Source organism: Accipiter gentilis, chromosome 17 (genome assembly GCF_929443795.1).
Source record: "Accipiter gentilis chromosome 17, bAccGen1.1, whole genome shotgun sequence".
Taxonomy (NCBI): domain Eukaryota; kingdom Metazoa; phylum Chordata; class Aves; order Accipitriformes; family Accipitridae; genus Astur; species Astur gentilis.
This window is the reverse complement of record NC_064896.1, coordinates 4,505,366-4,525,024: the sequence shown is the minus strand read 5'-3', so window position 1 is coordinate 4,525,024 and position 19,659 is coordinate 4,505,366. Positions and strand designations below refer to the sequence as shown.

The following is a 19,659-nucleotide window of genomic DNA, read 5'->3' as shown; positions in this document are numbered from 1 at the left end:
AGCATTTTTTTATTAACATACGATTTTTAAACTGCCTTCACTGAACTTACAATAAAGGCCTAGAGATGTCAGTGCACCTATGGGGAGGTTATCCAAGATGTCAATGTTTAATGCGATCCAAAGACATCTCCCGTTACAGGAGACGTCGTTTGTTGTAGCGAAAGCATGTACCACAAGAAATGCCCATCTATTAAAAGGAGGGAAGTCCTTTCTCTTAAGCAGTTTCCTTTAAGTCCCAAGACACTGGGAAAGCCAGCATGTTATTAAGAACTGCTACACACTCTGAGGGGAAGGGGGGTGGAAACAAATACATGGTAGAGCTGGAAAGAATGGAAACTAAGATCCCTGGCCTGGTTTCTTACAAGTCATTCCCACAGAAAACCACAGATTTCTCATCCCACACACTGTAAAACAGCCATTCTGATCTCTTGATTCTACTCCACATTTCCCAGCTATAGAGATCATCAGGAAAAAAACCCGCAAAGTCTTCTATCGCAGTCCTGACAAACGCGGAGCACGCCTGCCTTCACAGGGGCTCCTGCTCAGCACCATCTTCCTGGGACCAGCCAGCGAGCAAAGGTGTCTGTGAGGGCTACAGACCAGAGTCTACCTCTGTGCAAGTGACTATACTTTCATTTTATTACAGGAAATATTCCACCCAAACAACTTTCACGCCAGAAATTACTTTGCCTTTCTTGATGAGCGATGAAACTATCCCTATGGCACCATCTATAAATCCTAAAAAGTTTCAAGAATTAAAGGTATTTCTCTTTTCTACATTGTCCTGTTTCCCATCCCCAAAACATCAGGTTTACTATCCCAAGGATTCCTGAGCAGAAGCACCCCACACTCTTCCCACATCATCTTCTCCGAGCCTGCACCAAGAGATGCTTCCCTTTCTAGTGTTTGGTCAGATGAATTAAATTCTCCTCTCGCTCTCCCAGAGTTTCTCAGAAGTTAGGTGGCAACTACCCACTCTGCTCATCACTGTACAAGACACAGAAAAGACACAAAGTTTTAAATTCTCCCATTCTAGGAAATTTAATAGAATACACAGTGAAAGGAGGCTGCAATTTAGGGCTGGAGGATTATTATTAATCAACCATTTCTTGTGGGCAGCACCGATGACATGTGGAAGCTTTTTTCCTCATACTAGATATGTCTGTTCTTTTCTTTTTCCAGCATTATAAGAAAAAAAAAAAAAAAGTGGAATTGTCAGTTTGAGTTCAGTAATCCTTGGCACAAAAAGGATTTGGGGGGATTCAATTGACTATCAGGATGGGGGGGGGGGGCTGTTGGTTTACTTTTTATTTATCCTATTTGTACTACCTAAAGTTCAACTAATTTTCAGAACAACTATTCATTAATAATGCCAGCGGATAGAACTAGTTACTCAGGTATTATTAATACACTCTATCTCAGCAGCTCGTGAAATCAAGTTAAACTCATTTTCCAAGATGAAATAAGCCGCTTTTACAAATTCATATCAGAATACTGACAGAGGTACGCTTTTGTCAGGTATGTGCTGCAGAAAAATACCTGCTTGAAAAGTTCAATCTGACACCATATTTAGCACACATTTTATCTAAATTGAAATTTGCCAGGATACAAAAAGTACCTTCAAGTAAACACACTCACGTCCGTGACATTTGTCCGAACGTATTGCAGCTACACATGAACATATTCCTGGGGAGCCAAAATCTTCACTGAGGATAATCGAATACTCGCTACCAGTCACCATAGGACAGTTTGATGACCACAGCAGAGATAAGATCCACTCTCTCAGAGAGCAGCACTACTTCAATCTGACAGAAAAGACAATTAAGTAATTCAAGACACTGAAGGAGACATTGCCTTCGGTAATCAAGGAACAAAAATTAAGCAGTTTTCAGAGCGACACAAGAGAAGTACTGAGCAAGAAGGGAAACTCTGGAGGCTGTATGTCGCACTACACGGTATCAAATGTCTCCGACCCAGGGCCTGAAGTTAGAGCAAAGTACGCAGAATGAAAAGGGAAGTCTTGTCAGTTCTGCACGAGGCCACAACAGGCCCTGGAGATGAGTGTCTAAACACAGAATGTAAGCTGGTTTTCATCAAGGTTTCCCGATATTAGATACCAGCATCTCTTTTCCTGGTATCTAAAATGTCTGATGCATACGCTGTACTGCTTTCTCCCCTGCATGTTTTCTGGGCATCCATATTTCCAGCAAACAGGTAATTCTACACATACAACGATAAACATAATTCTCAGGCTCGTTTTTCCTATTTTTGCTCCTCCGAAAAGCCAAGAGTTGTGAGACTGTTGAAGCTGACCACAATCAGCATCTGAATGTCTGTAATAAGTCCCTTTATTTGGGGGGGGGGGGGTGGGGGGTGGGGGGAGGAGGAGACACATCAGTGCTTACTGAAAATAAAAGTCAGAATGTGCCCCGAGACACGCAGCTAGAGGCTCAGGCCCATCCTATATTAAAGCTCTACTGAACATAAATTGATAAGTCACCATTTTCGGTGCTTCAGCCCCAAGTTTGGTTTTGATTGTTTTGCTGTTTGTTGGTGGTTGTTGTTTTTTTTTCTTCTTAAGGCTGTAACATACGCCAGAAACCCCCACATTCCCCATCCAATAAAGAATCCAAACAGCCCCAGTTTTGAAAAGGGCCAAAATTAGCCAGGAACAAACGCATCCTCAGAGCCATCAAAGAAATCATTTATACCAAAGGGAAAGTCACATAACCAAAATAAACAGCAAGCCCATTGTGCAGAGCAGCCCTGCCACTGTTCCGACAACACAGACTCTATTCCAGGCTGCATAAAACATCACAAGCAAAATAAACCCAAGGTACAAACAAAATGCCATCGCCTCCTCTTTTGTTTCAGGCACAATGCAACAAGGGCAGGCTGTCTGGGGCTCCGCTCCCGCCGATGCGGGGCTGCCACCCAACCGCCTCAAGGTCACGGCCGGTTCCGCCGAGGGGGGACGAGGAGGCAGCGAGCGAAGCGGCAGGGCTGCCGTGGGTCCGGGGCTGGCAGAAAAGCCGAGTGTAAAAGTTTATGAGCTCATCAGGATTGTTGTACCATTACATCAGAGGCAATTATAAATGGCCAAGAGCAGGAGATGGGGAGCCAATCAGATCACAGATAGGATGTCAACCTAAGACCAACTGTCTCCTGGCTTTGACAGAAGGATTTTACCTCCATAATTCAAATCCCAAACCAAAGCGATCTTGCACTTACTGCTCCCATCGCCGAGCTGTTTACCAGCGCTCCCAGCCACAGGCCCCGGCCGACGGCCCGACGGGCCGCCCCACGGGGAAGATGGCCCCGTCCGGCCCGGCCGATCCGCGGCCGCCCGGGCGGACCTCGCCGGTCCCCGCCGAGGGGTGCGGGCCACCCCCCCCCCGGGGCGGGGGCCGGCGCGGCCGCCGAGGGGAGCCGGGCAGCGGGGCCGGGGCGGCAGCGCGGATGGCGCCGCCGCCGCCGGGGCCACGCGTTGGCCCGGGCGGGCCCGCCCGCAAGCCCTGGGCCCCCCGCGCCCGGCCTCCCCTGCCCCTCGCCGCCCTCCGCCGGGGGCGGCCGACCCGCTTCCCCCGCCGGAGCCCCCGGAGCGGGCCGGAGCGGCGGGGAGGACGGCGGCCGCTCGCCGGGAGCCTCGCACAAAAGGCTGGGGAGGGAGGAAGGGAAGGCGGCGAGGCAGCCATTTTAGAGCGAGCGAGCAGGCACAGACAATGGCAGCTCCCCGGCAGCGCCGGCCCGGCGGGGGGAACCCGCGGGAGCGGCGCCGTCCCCCCGCCCCGGGCCCCTCGCCCCTCGCCGCCGCCCCCGGCCCGGCCCGGTCCCGGTCCCGTCCCGGTCCGGTCCCGTCCCGTCCGTCCGTCCCCCCCACCCCGGCGCGCCGCCCGCCCGCCCCACGCGGCCCCGCCGTTACCTGCTGGCTCCTGCCGAGGGTCTGTCCTCCGCCGCCGCCGCCGCTGCTCCCGGGGCTCATGGGCGCGTGGTGGCTCCTCGGCGGGGCCCCGCCGGACGCCGCGGCCCAGCCCTGGCTGTTGCCCCCGCCGTACTGCGAGACCATCTCCGCTGCGGCCGGGCCCTTGGCGGCGGCTCCCCCGTCCTGCGGCCCGCCGCTATAGTCGCCCCCGGGGTACCCCTGGTAGCCGCGGGCGGAGCTGGGGGAGGTGAGGAGCTGGTTGAGGGTGGGGGTGGCCGTGGGCTGCGGGGTGGCGCCCCCTCCTCCTGCGCCGCCGGCGGCCGAGGGCCCCATGACCCCGAAGCGCTGCTGCTGGAAGGCGGCGGCGGCGGCGGCGGCGGCGGGGGACTTGGCGCCGGCGGCCGCCGGAGCGGAGCTCTGCGCGCTGCCCCGGGGGGAGCTCAGGGCGTAGGCCTGGGGGGGAGGCGGGTAGGAGCCGGCGCTGCGCCCGGCCCCGGCCGCATAGTAGGAGTTGTACTGGTGGTTGGGGAAGCCGTGCTCGGCGCCGCCGTGCGAGTTCTGGGGAGGGGGCGGCCCCGCGGGGGCTCCCGCCGGCCCCGGGTAGGACTGCTCCAGGCCCCCGCTCTGCAGCGCTGCCATGCCAGGGCTTTGTTGTCCGCCATGTTGGTGGAAGGCAGCGGCGGCGGCCGCAGCGGCGGCGGCGGCGGCGGCAGCAGCCTGGGCGCCCCGGCCGTAGGGCTGCCCGAAGCCGTAGGCTGGCGGGGGCAAGGCGGCCGGGTGGGAAGGGGGAGGCTGCTGCGGCGGCTGCTGCTGCTGCGGCGCCCCCACCCCGTCGCTGCTGCCGCCGCCACCGGGCGGCTCCGGGAGGTTATTGTTCAGGGTGGCGGCGGCAGCGGCGGGCCTGGGGCCCGGGTTCCCGTTCGAGCTCTTCAGGTCGGACTCGGCCCCTGCGCCCCCTCCGTTGCTCTCGGCCCCGTCCTGCAGCTCCTTCCCCGTGGGGCCCTCGCTCTCCGCCTGCTTCTCGCCGCCGCCGCCGCCGCGCTCCGCCGCCGCCTCACCCCCCGCCTCCTCCGGGGGACAATCCCGCTGCTGCGCCTCCGCTTTCTTCAGCTCGGATGGAGCCGGGGCGCCCAGGCTGCTGGCGGCGGCGGGGGCGACCTGAGCGGCCATGATCCCCCCCCCCCCTCCCCACCCAGCCACCCCCCCCCCCGGACCGGTCCCCCCCCCCCCCCGAGCTGCTCCCTGCCTGGCCGGCCGGCGTGAGGCCTCGCTGCTCTGCTGCTCCCCGCTCAGGCGGCGGCGGGCTCTTCAGGGCAGCGGGGGCTCATTCCCCCCCGGCCTGGTTGGCGAGGCGGGGAGGGCTCCGCTGGGCTGGGCTTCCCGGGGCCTGGCCCCGCTGTACCTCCTCGGTTGCAGCCGGCGGAGAAAGGGGAGGAGGAGGGAGTGGGGGGGAAGGAGGAGGAGGGGGGGGGGGGGGGGGGCCCCGGGACGGGGCTCCCGGTGCGGGAGAGGCGGGAGGGAGGGAGGGGGGGGACACGGCGGGCGGGCGGGCGCCGTCCCCGGAGCCGGGCCGAGCGGCGGCGGGGCCGGGCTGGGCGAGCCGCGCGGCAGCTCCCGACTCTGGTCCGCCGAGTGGGGCTCACTCCGACACGAGGCTCAGCACTGCCATTTTACCCAGCGCCGCGGCCGCCTGCCAAACCCGGAGCGGAGCGGAGCGCGGCCCGGACGGGAGCCTCCCCCCCGTCACAAAGGAGGAGCGGGCCGGCCCCGGCCGCTGGCGGCTCGGCGCGGCGGAGGCTGCCGCACGCAAAACCCGCAGCGGATCCGCGGAGCCGAGCCCAGCCCGGCCGCCGAGCCCCGCGCCGCGCCGGGCCGGGCGGGGGCAGCGGCAGCGGCAGCGGCCCGGGGCTGGGAACCCGAGCGAACCGCGCGGGAGCGGGCAGCGCGGGCGGGGCGGGGGGCAGCGGCCCGGCGCCGCTCGGGGTGAGGGGGGCGGCCTCTCTTACCTCGCCGGGGCGCTTCCCAGGGCAGCGAGGCGACGTCCTCCGGCCGGCGTCCCCCCGGGAGAGCGGCGAGGGCGCAGGGCCGCCTTGCCGGCCGCCGGCTCTGGGGTTTCGGCGGGGAGACGGCCCGTGGGTTAACGAAGCGCCTCTTCTTTGTCCCTAGAAATTCCATTTAGAATTAGCCTTTGCAAACTGTTAGCGGTTGTCATTTCCTCTCCGCCGGTTGTGTCCCTCTGGAAAAGGCGCTGGCGGCACGCCAGAACTGTAACGGCACACATGGACAGGCGTCCAAGAAAGTCCGGTTCCCGCTCCTGCCAAAGTGAGGGCAGTGGGCGCTGAACCAGGAACTCCCTCGGGGCGGCTGGATGGGGAGAACCAAAACCACCTGAACGTGTCTAGACACAACACGTTGAGCAACGGGACGGGATGCTCTGGCAATCGCAGAGGGTTACGCGGTGTTGAAGCTCCCCAACCTTCAAGGGGTGAACTGAGAATTAGGCCGTTGTTCTTCTGCAACCATTTCAGACCCAGATTCCCACCTCCTCCGTCCCCGCAGCCTCTCCCAGAGCAGGAAGAGGAAGGAGAGAAACGTACCTGAAACTCCGTCCCAGACACAGCCTGTCCTATGCCAGCAGGTTCTGTAGCTGCGTATTTTACTTCAGATGGTATGGGTCTACAGCAGAGCATGGAAGGTGCAAAAAGATGAGTTATTAGATTATAAAAACCAAGCGCTCAGAAATTAGGACACAGTTGCCTAGTAAAAATGGCGGTCATGGTACGGTGGAGATCAGGGTCCCACATACTGAATTTGGGCAGGTGTCTCCTCTGGAATATGGAAATATTTGGAAAAGTGAAGTTTAAGTAAATACAACTTTAAGGAGAGGGGAAACATCAGAAAACAATGGGTGGAGAGTCAAAAGACACTTCTGAGGTCTGAGGCTGCCATTTTAGAACATCACCTGAAAACAAAAAACGGGGCAGCAGTAACCTCGATTACCAGCTGTACAGTGAAAAAAGCACCGGGCTCAGCCCAAGTCTAACAATCAACAGGGCACACAACAAGAAATCCCATTTGAACAACACTGATGTCAGTGGGGAAACTTGAGTCCAGAGCAAGAGGCAAGGCAGTGTGTAGAAGGACTGAATCACTGCCAGCACTGTATGCCTGTTATGGATGAATTGAAGATTTCGGTGTCTCCTGCTGTCAACTCAACCCTCACACTCATTATAAAACTTACAATATAAAATATTTATCATCTAGAATGCAGGTGGCGGAACAAAGGGGTTTATGCCAAAGCTGGAAAGTGGGAGGGGAGGCGGGACAGGGCAATAAATAGCAAAATTTTAAATGTATTCTAGAGCAATAAAGTGCCCTGCAGGCTCCTGAACAAAGCTCTGCCATTTTACAGTCTTTACAGTTGACTGTGCAACGCGGAGCAGATTCTGTCTCAGCAAATTGGCCAGTTGGTCTTTCTCCACAGCTGTAAATAAACTACTAGAAACCAAAGGGTAATAAATGATGACATTGGTATTGTGATAGTACTCAAAGGCCTTCATGAAGGTTGGAGTCCCAGTGCGGTTCTAGAATCTCATAGGGGAGGCTCTGTGGCTTTACTCATATCTGTGTGGACCACAGAGCAGCAAAACCACCAAGATACTCTTCTTCAGAAGAGTTTGAAAACTGTGGAACATGCTAGAACAAAAAGTTGATCTACATGCTCTCTTCAGAGGAGCCTCTGTTACTTGATCAAACCCTGGGTTCTAGGAAGACAAAGAAGCAGGGGGGAAAACTCCTTCCACACTTCAGGCTAGACTCTCACAAGTGAGGCCCAGTGGCTTTGTTAATGTCTATGGTGGGCTATAGTGCAATACAGCACCAAAACACTCTTCTTCAGATGTTTTATTTATGCTAAACTTAAAAAAACCCAACACCAAACTGCAGAGAATTCTGCCATTGAATCCCAGAACCATCTCAAGCAACCATCTCCCCAACTCCAAAGCTACAGTCTACTTCAGGAAGCAAAGCCCCCCTGTCTAACTGAGCACCACCAAAAGTTCGATGACTACTGTTCAGGAGCTTAGGTTGCAGCTCAGGTGCATCCAGGTAAAGACCCCGTGCTCACAACCTCTCTCTACATGTGTCGGTCTTTTGGAATCTTCTTCAAAGAGCGCTATGGCAGACTATGAAACCTGGTGTTGATTGTAATGTGAAAAGCAGACTGGATTCCCCAGCCACCCACACAATAAGGAGACACTCACTTTACCAAATGTCTGTGAAAGCTGAAGCAGATTTTGAATATGCCTCATCAATGAGGCCCTGGCACTTTATTAAATATTAAGGCATTTGATGAAATTCCAACTATGGGGTTTGGGAAGCAGATGACAGTACAGTTCTTAACAACATTTCTACCTAATAGCTGAAAATTCTCCCGCCAGTCATGTCATCCCGTGTTGTAACTACCATCTTCCCAGCTCTGCAGAACCGGACAAGACTTTTCATTGCAACGCATCAACAGTCTTTTCTCAGCCTGAGCGATCCCTGCTAAGTAGCATGCAGCAGTCCTCCTTTCCCCATCTCCCTAAGTGCTGAGCACGCTTTCCTCCACAACAGGCTCAGCCCCTGGCTGCTCAGATAGGCTGGGGAACCAGCTCTGCGCTCTCACATGGCACTGCAGGCCACCACCACTAGGCTGGCTCCTCCTGAGTGGAAGTCTCCTTCATGAAGGTGGCCATGCCATTTAACCCAACACTAAGGCAGTTTAGGAAACCTGGTCTAGATTAGAGTACTAGAAACAGGAGTAGTGTCTTCCCCCCCCCTCAAGAAAAAAAAAAAAGGCTCTGCCAACTGTGTGATGGCAAATATGGACTGAATCGTTGACATGGAAACCGGACTAAAGTCAGCCGCGCTCCCTCACGCTCACACACACACAAGTTATCATTATCCCCAGCCTTTTAACTTGCTACAAACGTGGACTGGATTCTTACTTCAGGAATTGGGTAGAGTTTCTATAATAAACTATTAACTAGCGCAACTAAGCTAGAATGAAACGAGCTGAGAAGCAATTAATATAGTTGGGTGAAGAAGGATGCTCTTCCATTTCACTGAAAGGCACAGTATGCTGAGATATGCAGACTGGACCCAAGAACAAGAGACCCATCTATTATAATTCATGGAGCACACTGTAAAATATGGAATGGAGTGGGGGAAGGTTATCTACTGTAGCTCAGCTTATCTGAGAGTAGTTTTGCTAAAGAAAATTACATTTCCTGTAAATATGTTTATATTTGCCCAGCCCATGCCTTCCAGTATTTTAGCCACTGGCGTATCTAGGTTAAGCGCTCTCGTTGCAGCTTCATAACCACTAATATTAATTTGAATTATTTGTTTGCTGTGAGTGGCTATAACGTGCTGGGCGTTGTGCAAGACAATGCTTATTTATCCTCTTAAAAAAATGTCAAGATATTGTATAAAATCCCTCTCCAGCGCTGACACAATGGCACAGGGGCAGGCAGCGAGAGAGCTCTACACTGCCAACTGAAGTGGAGTTTCAGCAGAAGGTAACTCTGTCAGTTTGCTGAACGCAGCAGCACAGCTCAAAGGCAGGAGTGGATTGTACACGGGATTTTGCTGCTTCCCACCGAGCGAGCACCGCAGGTTACAAAGGGAAGGGACCGAGCCCCTGCCTCGGCCGCCCTGCCAGACTCTGGTGTTAACATTTGACAGGGAGCTGCAAAACTTTGGATGCATATTAAGAGAGGAAAGTGGACTCGGCCTGACTCAAGGAAATGCATTATTTTAGCAGCTCTCGCTAGGAGGAGTAAAAGGCGAAGCGGAGTTTGCGGAGAGGAAGGGCCGCGGAGCCGGAGCCCAACGGCCCGCGGGGAGGCAGCGGCGGGCTCGGGGCAGCCGGGGCTGCTGTCACGGGAGTCCGCTGCCCCCACGGCTCCTGCCCCACGGCCCCCGCTCCGCCGTCTCCCACCTAAGCCATCCCCGGCGTGGTAAAAGCAGAACAGGAGCAAGTTTTGGGGCACATGGGTGCAGATTCGGGGCTCATCGAGGAGAGCAGCTCTCACCCGTCAATAGAAATGAGGCTGGAGCTGGAATTTAGTAATTCCAGCGAGAATTGAGAGATGTTCGGAAAGGGGACGACTCGGGGAGGAAAACAATAATAAAGTGCAGGGAAAGAGCAAACTGCATTTGTTTTATACGCGCTGGTGTGCACACCGGGCTGCACAGCTGCCCTCGCACAGCAGCTCTCTGGTGCTGAGCGCTCGCACGGAGAAGGAAGAGTAAATCTACTTAAAAAAAAAAAAAAAAAGGCAAAAATAAAAAAAAAAAAAGACAAAAACCAAAACGCGGACCGGAGTTTTTAAAAACCCCTGCACTGGATCAGGAGCCAACCCTCTAATTTCCTACTGAATCCCACCAGATTTGGGACCTGTCGGGTGGGCTCGCAAAACAACCGCGTTACACTGCAAACCCCACTCGGAAGAGTTAAAAAAAAGGCTTTTAAAGCTGCGAAAAGAGAAAGACCTCAACTCTGGGCCTGGATTTTCCCACTGAAGCAAAACTATTATTCTGTTTCAAGTACTTGGGAACTGGCAATGCCATGCAGGGAGGTGAAATCAGCAGCGGGTTCGCCTGCATACAGAAAGCTACCGGCTCCCAGCGAGCTGTCCCTCTCTGTTTCTCCCACCCTCAGCTGCTCTTTTCAGCGAAGTATAAAAAAAAAAAAAAAAAAAAAATTCACTCCCGTGAAATTCTGCCCTCCTAAAATGTATTTTTCAGAGAAGTTTGAGTTCAGGCGTCACGACTTGGGCGGGGGGTGGGGGGGTGCTGCGGGAGAGGCAGGCGCCGAGAAAGGAGGTTTTTTCACCCTTTTCATAAAGCTCTTGCACTGCCATTTTACCGAGGCAGGGAGGGAGCGAGCGAGGGAGGGAGAGCGGAGCGACAGACAGCGCTTGCAAGGAAGTTTCTCACGGCAACTGCGGGCTGGATCTGGAACGGAGCCTTTTGTTCCCGGCAAGTTCAGCAGGAGAGAGAGAGTTGGAGTCTGCCGAAGAGAAAAACCAGCGGAGAAATAAAATGGAGGGAAGTAGGAAGAGAGGAGAGACAGATCGTGCTGAGCTGAGATTAACTGCCAAAGCAGGGAGCTCGGGTATTCTCTGCAGCACGGCATTTATTTAGAAAGTTGCTGTGGTAGCCTCAGGCAGAAATCCCTTGTTAAGTGCATGGGAATGAGTGAGAGACCCAAGGACAAGCATTGCTGTGCAGGAAGTGGAATTTTCCGAGGGGTTCACATCCTTCGGTGCTCTTTTTGCCAAGATTTTATCTCCTTGCTCGATAAAGGGTGCCTCCTAGAGACATCGGGAGAGAGGCCTTAAGGATGAGGTGTGCACTTGGTGTTTTTAAACGAAATAATTCAAGGTAGGGGACACCTTCCCTTAGAAATTACAGCGAGATCTGAAGACCAGATGCAACTTTGGGTACTCCCCTGCCCCCCCCCTCCGTTTCCCTTTCTCTCCAGCCAGTGTTGAAACACTGTGCATTATGACCATGATCTCTGAATGGGCTGAAAAGTCAACTAAAAAAAAGCTTCTCCCTCCCTCTCCCCCGCCCCCCCCCCCCCCCCGTTTTAATGCTTATACACGTATCCAATATATCCTGTATTCACATAAACAATTGTTTTTGTCTCCCGGTACACACTGCTAATTCTTCACTCCAAAACCACACATGCTCTTTGATGTGTACGGACCCAGAATGCCAAACACTATAAACTTGGCTGAATTAACCCTCAAATCACTGACAAACATCGATCACTTATAAACACTCGCCCACGGAAGGTGGAATAGAACTTTAATCCCCTCATTATTTCTACACTTGGTGGTGGATTCAGAAAGCAGGAGCCTGCTGATGACGAGTGCTAGCTTTTCGCACAAGTTTGGTTTTCAGTGCGGTGTCCTGAAAATACCGCTTGATTAAAAATATTAATCACCATCTGCGTTCTCAGCAGAGGCAGGATAGATGCGCCTTCGCCCTGCACAAGGGAGTGCGCGGCGTGGCTGTGACAGCAGCTCAACCAGACACCACGTGGGAAATCCGAGTTCAGGATTTAAACGTGCTTTTCCACTCTGGCCATGAGGGACTGAGAGCTTGGGGGGGGGGGGGGGGGGGGGGGGAGAGATGTTAAAAAAAAAAAAAAAAACAACACAACCCTTTTCGTGCTGCTCAGAAGCGACCTCTGCGGCTGCTCGGGGAGTGAAGTTCAACAGCCCTGAGCTGAGAGCGCAGGGCAGATGCGGCACGGAACCGCCGGCTTCGGGGTCGGGAAAAATCAAACAGCAACCAAAAATGGAAGGGGGGGGGACACCCACCAGGGAAGGGCAATTGGCTGAAAAGCGTTATTCTGCGCTTTGTAATGAGGAGTCACACCCCAGCCATCGGAACTCGCTCTGAAGCGGCTGTTTTAACGTGTGGCTAAACACAATGCTACTCCGCAGGGTGCACAATTACGGAGTCATGTGCGCGATCTCCAGGTGCCGAAGACATCTAGCGCCAGATTTTCAAAGGCGCCCGGTTGCCCGACAGGCTGAGCTCTGAAAATATCCCAGGACCGGCGGGGGCTGACCGGAGGAGCCCCCGACGAAGGGCTGCCGGCCCGGCCCGGCCCGGGGTGCGACCCCCCCGCCACCGGGCTTCACCGACCTGATCGGCGGCTTCGGTCCGCGGTCGTGGAACCGGGGCGGGATGGCCGGGGTGGGGTGGGGGAACGGGGGGACCATCCGCAGTCACGGCTGGGTCGCCGCAATTTCACCTTCGTGACTTTCTTCTGGAGTATTTCATAAAATCGCCTCGCCATCGGGGACCTCTAAAAGGCCTGTAAAAGTTTAATAGGGAAATGTCATAAGGCATCACGCAGGAATTTCAGTTCATCACATTTTTTATGGTGGCATTAACTTTTACGTATTTGTGAGTAATTAACAGCGTGGCTGTTGAAAGAGATTTGAAGACACACACCACACCACCCCCACCCCCACCCTTTTTCTCTCCTTTTCTAAAATGGTGCAAATCCAGTTTACCTCGGACATGACACCCACCAGGATAGATGTGAGGTGAAAAGTACAAACACCACGGTTTGCCCATGTATGCAGGAAAACATATTAAAACCTACATATTCATCAACATGACAATTAAATATTATTTTGCTATGCTTATTTTTGGTTGGTGTGTCCCCCCCCCCGCAACTTTGTTTTACTAAAGCAGGGAAACACATACAGAACCCTTGCCTGCAGTAGATGCCTTTTTTTTTTTTTTTTTTTTTTTTTTTAAACGGAGCCCAGATGCTGGTCAGGATTAAGGTTACACCAAACACATTCTACATTGCCATTTTCCAAACAGAATGAAGCAGATGGAAAAGATGGAAGAGGATAAGGCAGGAACGGAGCACCACTGAAAACTGCAAGCCCTGCACTAATGCTGTAGAGGAGCGAGAGCTCGGATGCCAGGAGAGACGGAAAGAAACCAGGCATATCAACTCTGCATATTGCATTCCTCGCATTTAAAATAAGTATTTTTAATTAAACAGTTGTCAGAATTTGTGCTTTAAACCTTATACTTAAAATGGGAAAATTCAGCTGCAGCTGCTCACTGTAGTCTCCTTAGGGCTCAGTCCTAGAAGATGCAAAAGCCACTGGCCTCAGGCCACCAGAGTACTTAAGTATATGCGTAATTTTAAACATCAGCAGTCCCAGTGATTTTAAGCATATACTCCCTTAAAGTTAACCATGTACTCAGCACTTTGCAGGATCCGCCCAGAATACTCATACCAGCTCCTAGTTCAAGAAAATGAGTATCTGTACATCTGAGAAAACAAAGAAAATCTTCTTTTGAAATGGGCTAAAGATTTTTTGATTTCTAAAAGACTCGCGTTCACCAGTACTGGGAACTCAGATCAAACTGAAATAAAATCTCTAGGGGAAGTTAGCTGAATCCATGCTTATTTGTAAAATACCACCATTTGGCAAATTCATTCTAGTATTTCAGGTGAAATTCTACAATAGCTGAGTTTACTCAGCACTGTGACTCAATCATATGATGTCCTTTGAAAATCTCTTGCAAAAACTGATTTTAAGATATTTTGTTCATATTATATAGGCACACACACAATACAGAGAAAGAAAAAACAAACTGTTAAATATTCATGCTATGGGGAGAACACTTAGTAATGTCCCTTCATTTCAGCTGTACAAAGGCAGGCACAAATAACTGATAGAAAATTTAATAAAACAAAACAATTGCAATATTCCACATAAACAAGGTGTTGACCAGCTTTGAAACATTTGATCATGAAAGGGCCAGACAGAAATTCTACTGATCTACCTTTCAACAGTCACCCATAAATGTGTATTTCAAACTCTTAATTCTGTAATCTAACCCACATGGGGAGCTTTAGGACTTTACACGCGCACAGAAGTCTGCATGCAGGGATGTGACTGATTTTCTGCTTTTAAGGCCTCCATCCTATAATCTTGCTCAAATGTACATGGCCTAAAAGTAAGATTCTTAACTTCACAAGTATGAACCTCAGTGAAATTTACTTGCATTAGAAACAAAAATTTAAGGACATTCAGACCAGCTTTGCTGGAACTTTTAGAATTCAGTACTGGAACTGTGAAACAAGGTCATTTTTATCTAACAGTTATCTATGCCTTTAAAGAGGCCCACAATCAAACCTTAGTTATATTACTTCTTTATAAAGGCTGATACTATCACATGCACCTTCAGTAAAACAAAGGCATTGGTCAGAAATGTTCACTTTCTCTGTGAAGCAGAACCCTGAGCTCCAGACAGACTGAAGAATCATAAAAAAGACATAGTTTTCAAATATTTATAAAAAAATTGAGTATATCTGGCAAAAAAACCCAAACAACAGCAACAAACCCAAAATTCAAACATTTAATGGTTGTTGCTGACATTCCAATGTTTATAATTAGGTATCTGAGCAAAATGTGCTCAGAAAGATTCATATTCATTCTATGTATTGCTAAGGAGTGTAACTACATACATTATGAAACAAAGTATTTAAAAATAGTGTTTTTTCCTACCTTGAAGAAACATAGTTAATGACCTACGTTTTCCAGTGGCATGGGTTCATGTAATCACTGAGCACTGCAGCCTTCCCTATGTAATCCTGACCCTCCAGATTCACTACCTTCCTATTGTATTCTTTTACTTTGCCTATTCTTAGACTGTATGTTCTTAAAGACTACCTTATACATAGGTGTAGAGTAGCCAGCACACTACACTTTCTGTTTAAAGACAGGGATGATTGCAGTAAATAATGCTGAAGCAGCACAAGGAACATAACTTCTGAATGTCAGTGATCAGTGTTGCCACGGGCTGTAATGATCCACTGGTAGTTATGAACAGTTACACAGGATAATGGAGTCCTAGATTCAGCTATCACCACTTAAGAATCTTCTCTTTTTTTTTTTTTTTTAAGGACTTTGCAATACTTCAAAATTCATTACTTTTCCTGTATCAATAGCCATGACATAGCATCTTTCTTAAAAAAAACCCAAACAAACAAACAAATAAAACACCACCAAAAAAAAAAAAAAAAAAAGAAAAAACACCAAAACATGAAGCACTACAGTTGTGATGCAAATGAGTGCATATTTTTCTACCACCTCTAGAGGTACAACAATAATCTAAAATTGACATTCTACTATGGGAAGAAAGAAAAAACCAACAACAAAATCAAGCCAAAGACTTGGAAAGTAATGTCCAGACAACGAGAGACTAATTAGCCTGGCCTCAGTGAGACGTAAAACTTAAGTTCTTTTTCCCCTGGAGGGGGAAGAGATGTAGAGGAAAATAAACAGATAAGATGCAACATAGGTTTAATAAAGGCAATCATGCCAGACAAATCTGATGTCTTTCTTTGATAAGAAAGCAGATTTTTCTTGGTAAAGGAAAACACAGTTCATCTCACCCACCTTAAATTCAGTAAAGCATTTGATCTGGTGCCACATGCGAAAATACAAGTTAAACTGGAAAATGTGAAGATTAGTGCAAGAAAAGTTTTGTGGGTAAAAAATGGCTAAAAAACCCATGCTGAATTGTGTTGAAATGGGAACTTTTGGGCTAGAGCAAGTGTTTTAAAAGCTCTTCCAGCACTGGTTTCAGAACTGGTGCTACTTATTGCTTTTAAGCAACATGAGCACAAGGAATTGGAAAAAAAAGTGTTAATATAGCTAGTTACTGAAAAAATCAAAAAGCATCAATACAGAAAACTGGAATATCCTAAATGAAGAACTGGATGAGGTTCTGGAACAGCACAGGAATCCTGAGGAATGGACTGGTGGAATGCAGTAATAAGATTAATGCAAATCACAAGGCTGTTCACACACGGACTAACAGCCAAAATTCTTGTAAACTGGGAATTCATCACAGTTAATAGAGAAGGATGAAGACTCAGAAGCATTATTTAGTCACAGAAATGACTAAACATCACAAAAATGAAGATGACAAATGTGATCTAAAGACCAGGTAAGGCACATCCAGATGTTATGGCAACAGCTCTCTTGCAGAATTCTGGGTACGGTTTATATTCAAGAATGATACAAGAAAACTAGAATAGTCATAGACAAGGCTTACTAAGATGGTTATAAGAGTAAAGAATCTATCATGAGAAAAGACTGAAGTTTTCTTTCAGCTAATTCCAACAAAAGAAAGGCTGATATGGGATAGGGTTAGTTTGTATACATAGATTATGGCTTGAACACAGGTATTTAAACTAAAGGGTTATGTTGGCACCAAATGTATATAAAGGCCTAGGTACATTTAAGATGATAGCTAGATTAGAATGTCTTATTATTACAAAATTAGATTTTAAAAAATCCTTCTAGTGAGGCTACCAGGCTGAAAAGGACTAACTGTTTTTATGCTGGGGCTTGATGTCCTTACGGTCAAAATGAGGTATGGTTGCCTCAAAAGCCTGGCATAAGACAGCTAAGGGAGGCTCCTCAAGCCCAACGTTACGAAAGTCCAAACAGAGGGGTTAACCAGTACCTGCAGCCCCCTTTGAAAGCTCACCTGCAACCTGGTGGATGATCAATAAAGAAGATACAATTAGTTTACTGGGGGCAAGTTCAAAATTTGTTTATTGTCACTGTGGAACATACAGATACAGTGGAGAACTTTGATAGCTTTGCCATTAATTTCCCCGCTTTGCATAAGTGAAATCAGGAAAATCTCTTTGCAATATCGTGAAGATACATTTATGGTGGTTAAAAAGTATTCGGATACTATAGTGAAAACTAAAATCATCACGAAAATCCATTACAATTAGTAATTCTGTATTTACTGCAGCACTTGAATTATATGCAATAAATAAAATATGTAAGCAAACATCAAATAACAAGGATAAAAGGAAAATCTGAAAAAAAACCCCATTCATTGAATGAGACAGGGTTTGAGAAGGCAGGTTATATGATTAGATTTATAATTAAGAGACTGCATCGCAGTGTGAGGAACTGGATTAAGATGGGCAAAAGTGTAAGAACTGTACACAGGAAAACTGAACACACTGCTCAGTTCCCTGTTAAATTCATCCGGGTCACAAGAGCGTAAAGAAGCATGAAATAGAGAGAGTGAGTAATATGTAGGCTGACCCAGCCCTGGAGTACGCACAAGCTCAGCAAATTCTCTGTGTCAGACAGTGCTTGGAGAACTAAGCAGTGATCCTTATTGTAGTCAAGGCTACACACTGTCACCTCAGCAGTGAAACGGTCCTCTAGTTCTGCAGAGAACTGTTGAAAGAAGCAGCTTTTCTAAGGATAAAGCTTTCCAAAAAGCCAGAGAGCGTGGCACCTCCCCAGAAGACCATAAAAGGCTCACATTGCATTTCTAGTTTTTGATAACAGCTTTTCATTTCCATCATAAATAACATCACCAGGAATATGTATCACTTATTTCCTTCCATCTAAGGTCTCTTAATCTCTCCAGACAAAACATACCTGCTTTAGCAATACTTTTCCTTAGCAAACCAACCATAGCTGCCCTTCTTGGGATCTTCTATTCTTAACTGTTTGACCACTGGAGATTTTTTTCTTGATTTCAAATGCATGGTGTTCCATGCTGTCAAAGATTCCTTCTTTGCACCTGCCACTTCTTCATGTTTCTATAAACAATAATAGGCAGGGGCGTGGAGCTGAAAAGCGTCTTCAGTTTGTTGGTTTTTTTTTTTCCTTCTTGTTTTTTTTTTTTTTCTTTTTCTTTTTTCGGCATTCTGACCAGATAACTGCATGAAAGACTAAGAGGACACCTCACATCCATAAATTGTATCTTCATGTCATCAACATTTGGGACAAAACCAGAATCCCATAACTTCTCTGTTGTTGTTTTCTTCTTTTCTCAAATGCTTTTCAGATTTAACTTTGGTTCATCTCAACACTAGCAACTATGTCTATTATTTTTTAAAAGGGACATTAACAAAGTTATTCTGCTCATTTTGTGAATAGCAGGAGAGTGAAAAAGTTTAGCAAGAAAATGATAATCTAAGACTCATATTATTTTGCATTTGCAAGCAAACATTCCTATTCCAGGTCATATTAGAACTTTTTATGAAATTAATGCTTTCTGAGTAATAATAAGACAAAACATATTATAATCTCCATCCAATATTGAAAATTAAAATTATCTCACAATTCCGCTTCCATTGTCAGGCTGACCCACTTGGAGTTCACAAGAATAGTGCATTTAGAAAACCAGTTCTTTTTCTCCCCCTTGTCTTCAGGCACGGCATTTCCAGCAGAGTTTTTTTTGTAGCCAAGGATCAAGACATGAACATGCACAAGGAGGCGAGTAACTGTCTGGGCAGCAGTACTGCACTAAAGAAGCCAGTGGTTATAATGGATCACAAACTGAATTTGAGTCAACGCAATAAAGATAATATATCACAGAAATATTTAATAAGGCTGCTTTACGTAGGACACCCATGACAATTATCTTGCTCAACCCAGTGTTGGTGAAATCTCAGCTGGAATATTGAATCCATTTTCAGGTACCACATAAAAACCATAAAACCACATATAAACCAACTGGAAAGAGCACAAAGAGAACAACAAGAATGCTGGGAGGCTGAGAAAATCTAACTCACAAGAACGAACAGAAATATGGGATTTGCTTAATAAAAAGAAAAAAAAAAAGAAAAAGAGGAGAGACATCATGTGAGAATTGAGAGGGGACAAAATACCAATAGTCCATTTTGTTACAGTAAAGGTCAGCAATCAAACATTCATGTCCACTGAAAGTAGAATAGGTAATAGACTTAATTCACAGTAAGATCTGGTAAAGTAACAAAAGTGACATTTAAACAATGAAAACACTAGCATGGGAAGTTGCGGAATGCCCTGCATTTCAGATTTTTTTAAGGACAGGATACAAAAACATCTGTATGCAATACAGATAAGCACCTCTCTCTTGTCTCAGAGTCAGGGCGGGATCTAAGGACCTCCTGATGTCTCTATGACAGCTATATTTATTATTATAGCAATACAGGAAGAAAAATGCTGGTGAGAAAGGAATATTTCAATTAAAAAATTGGACTTATAGATGAAGAACACACCATTCTGGGTCACTGTCTCAGGCTACTATTTCAGGAAGTTACTTGGAGGACTTTTTTGCAACTGCCAGCTCCAGAAGAGATGAGGGAGTGCATTAAGTGCATC

The 19,659-nt window shown here is 48.7% G+C and overlaps 1 protein-coding gene across 2 annotated transcripts in view; it reads right to left on the bottom strand.

Moving 5' to 3' along the window:
- The window catches only part of ARID1A (AT-rich interaction domain 1A), a 61,394-nt gene extending 56,277 nt beyond the window's left edge, over window positions 1-5,117 (bottom strand). For both annotated transcript variants that reach the window (XM_049819926.1, XM_049819927.1), the window contains exon 1: window positions 3,923-5,117. In XM_049819926.1, coding sequence (XP_049675883.1) covers window positions 3,923-5,092 — 1,170 coding nt within the window. In that variant the 5' untranslated portion in view covers window positions 5,093-5,117. The remainder of the gene's footprint in view (window positions 1-3,922) is intronic.
- Between the last annotated feature and the right edge of the window lie 14,542 nt (window positions 5,118-19,659).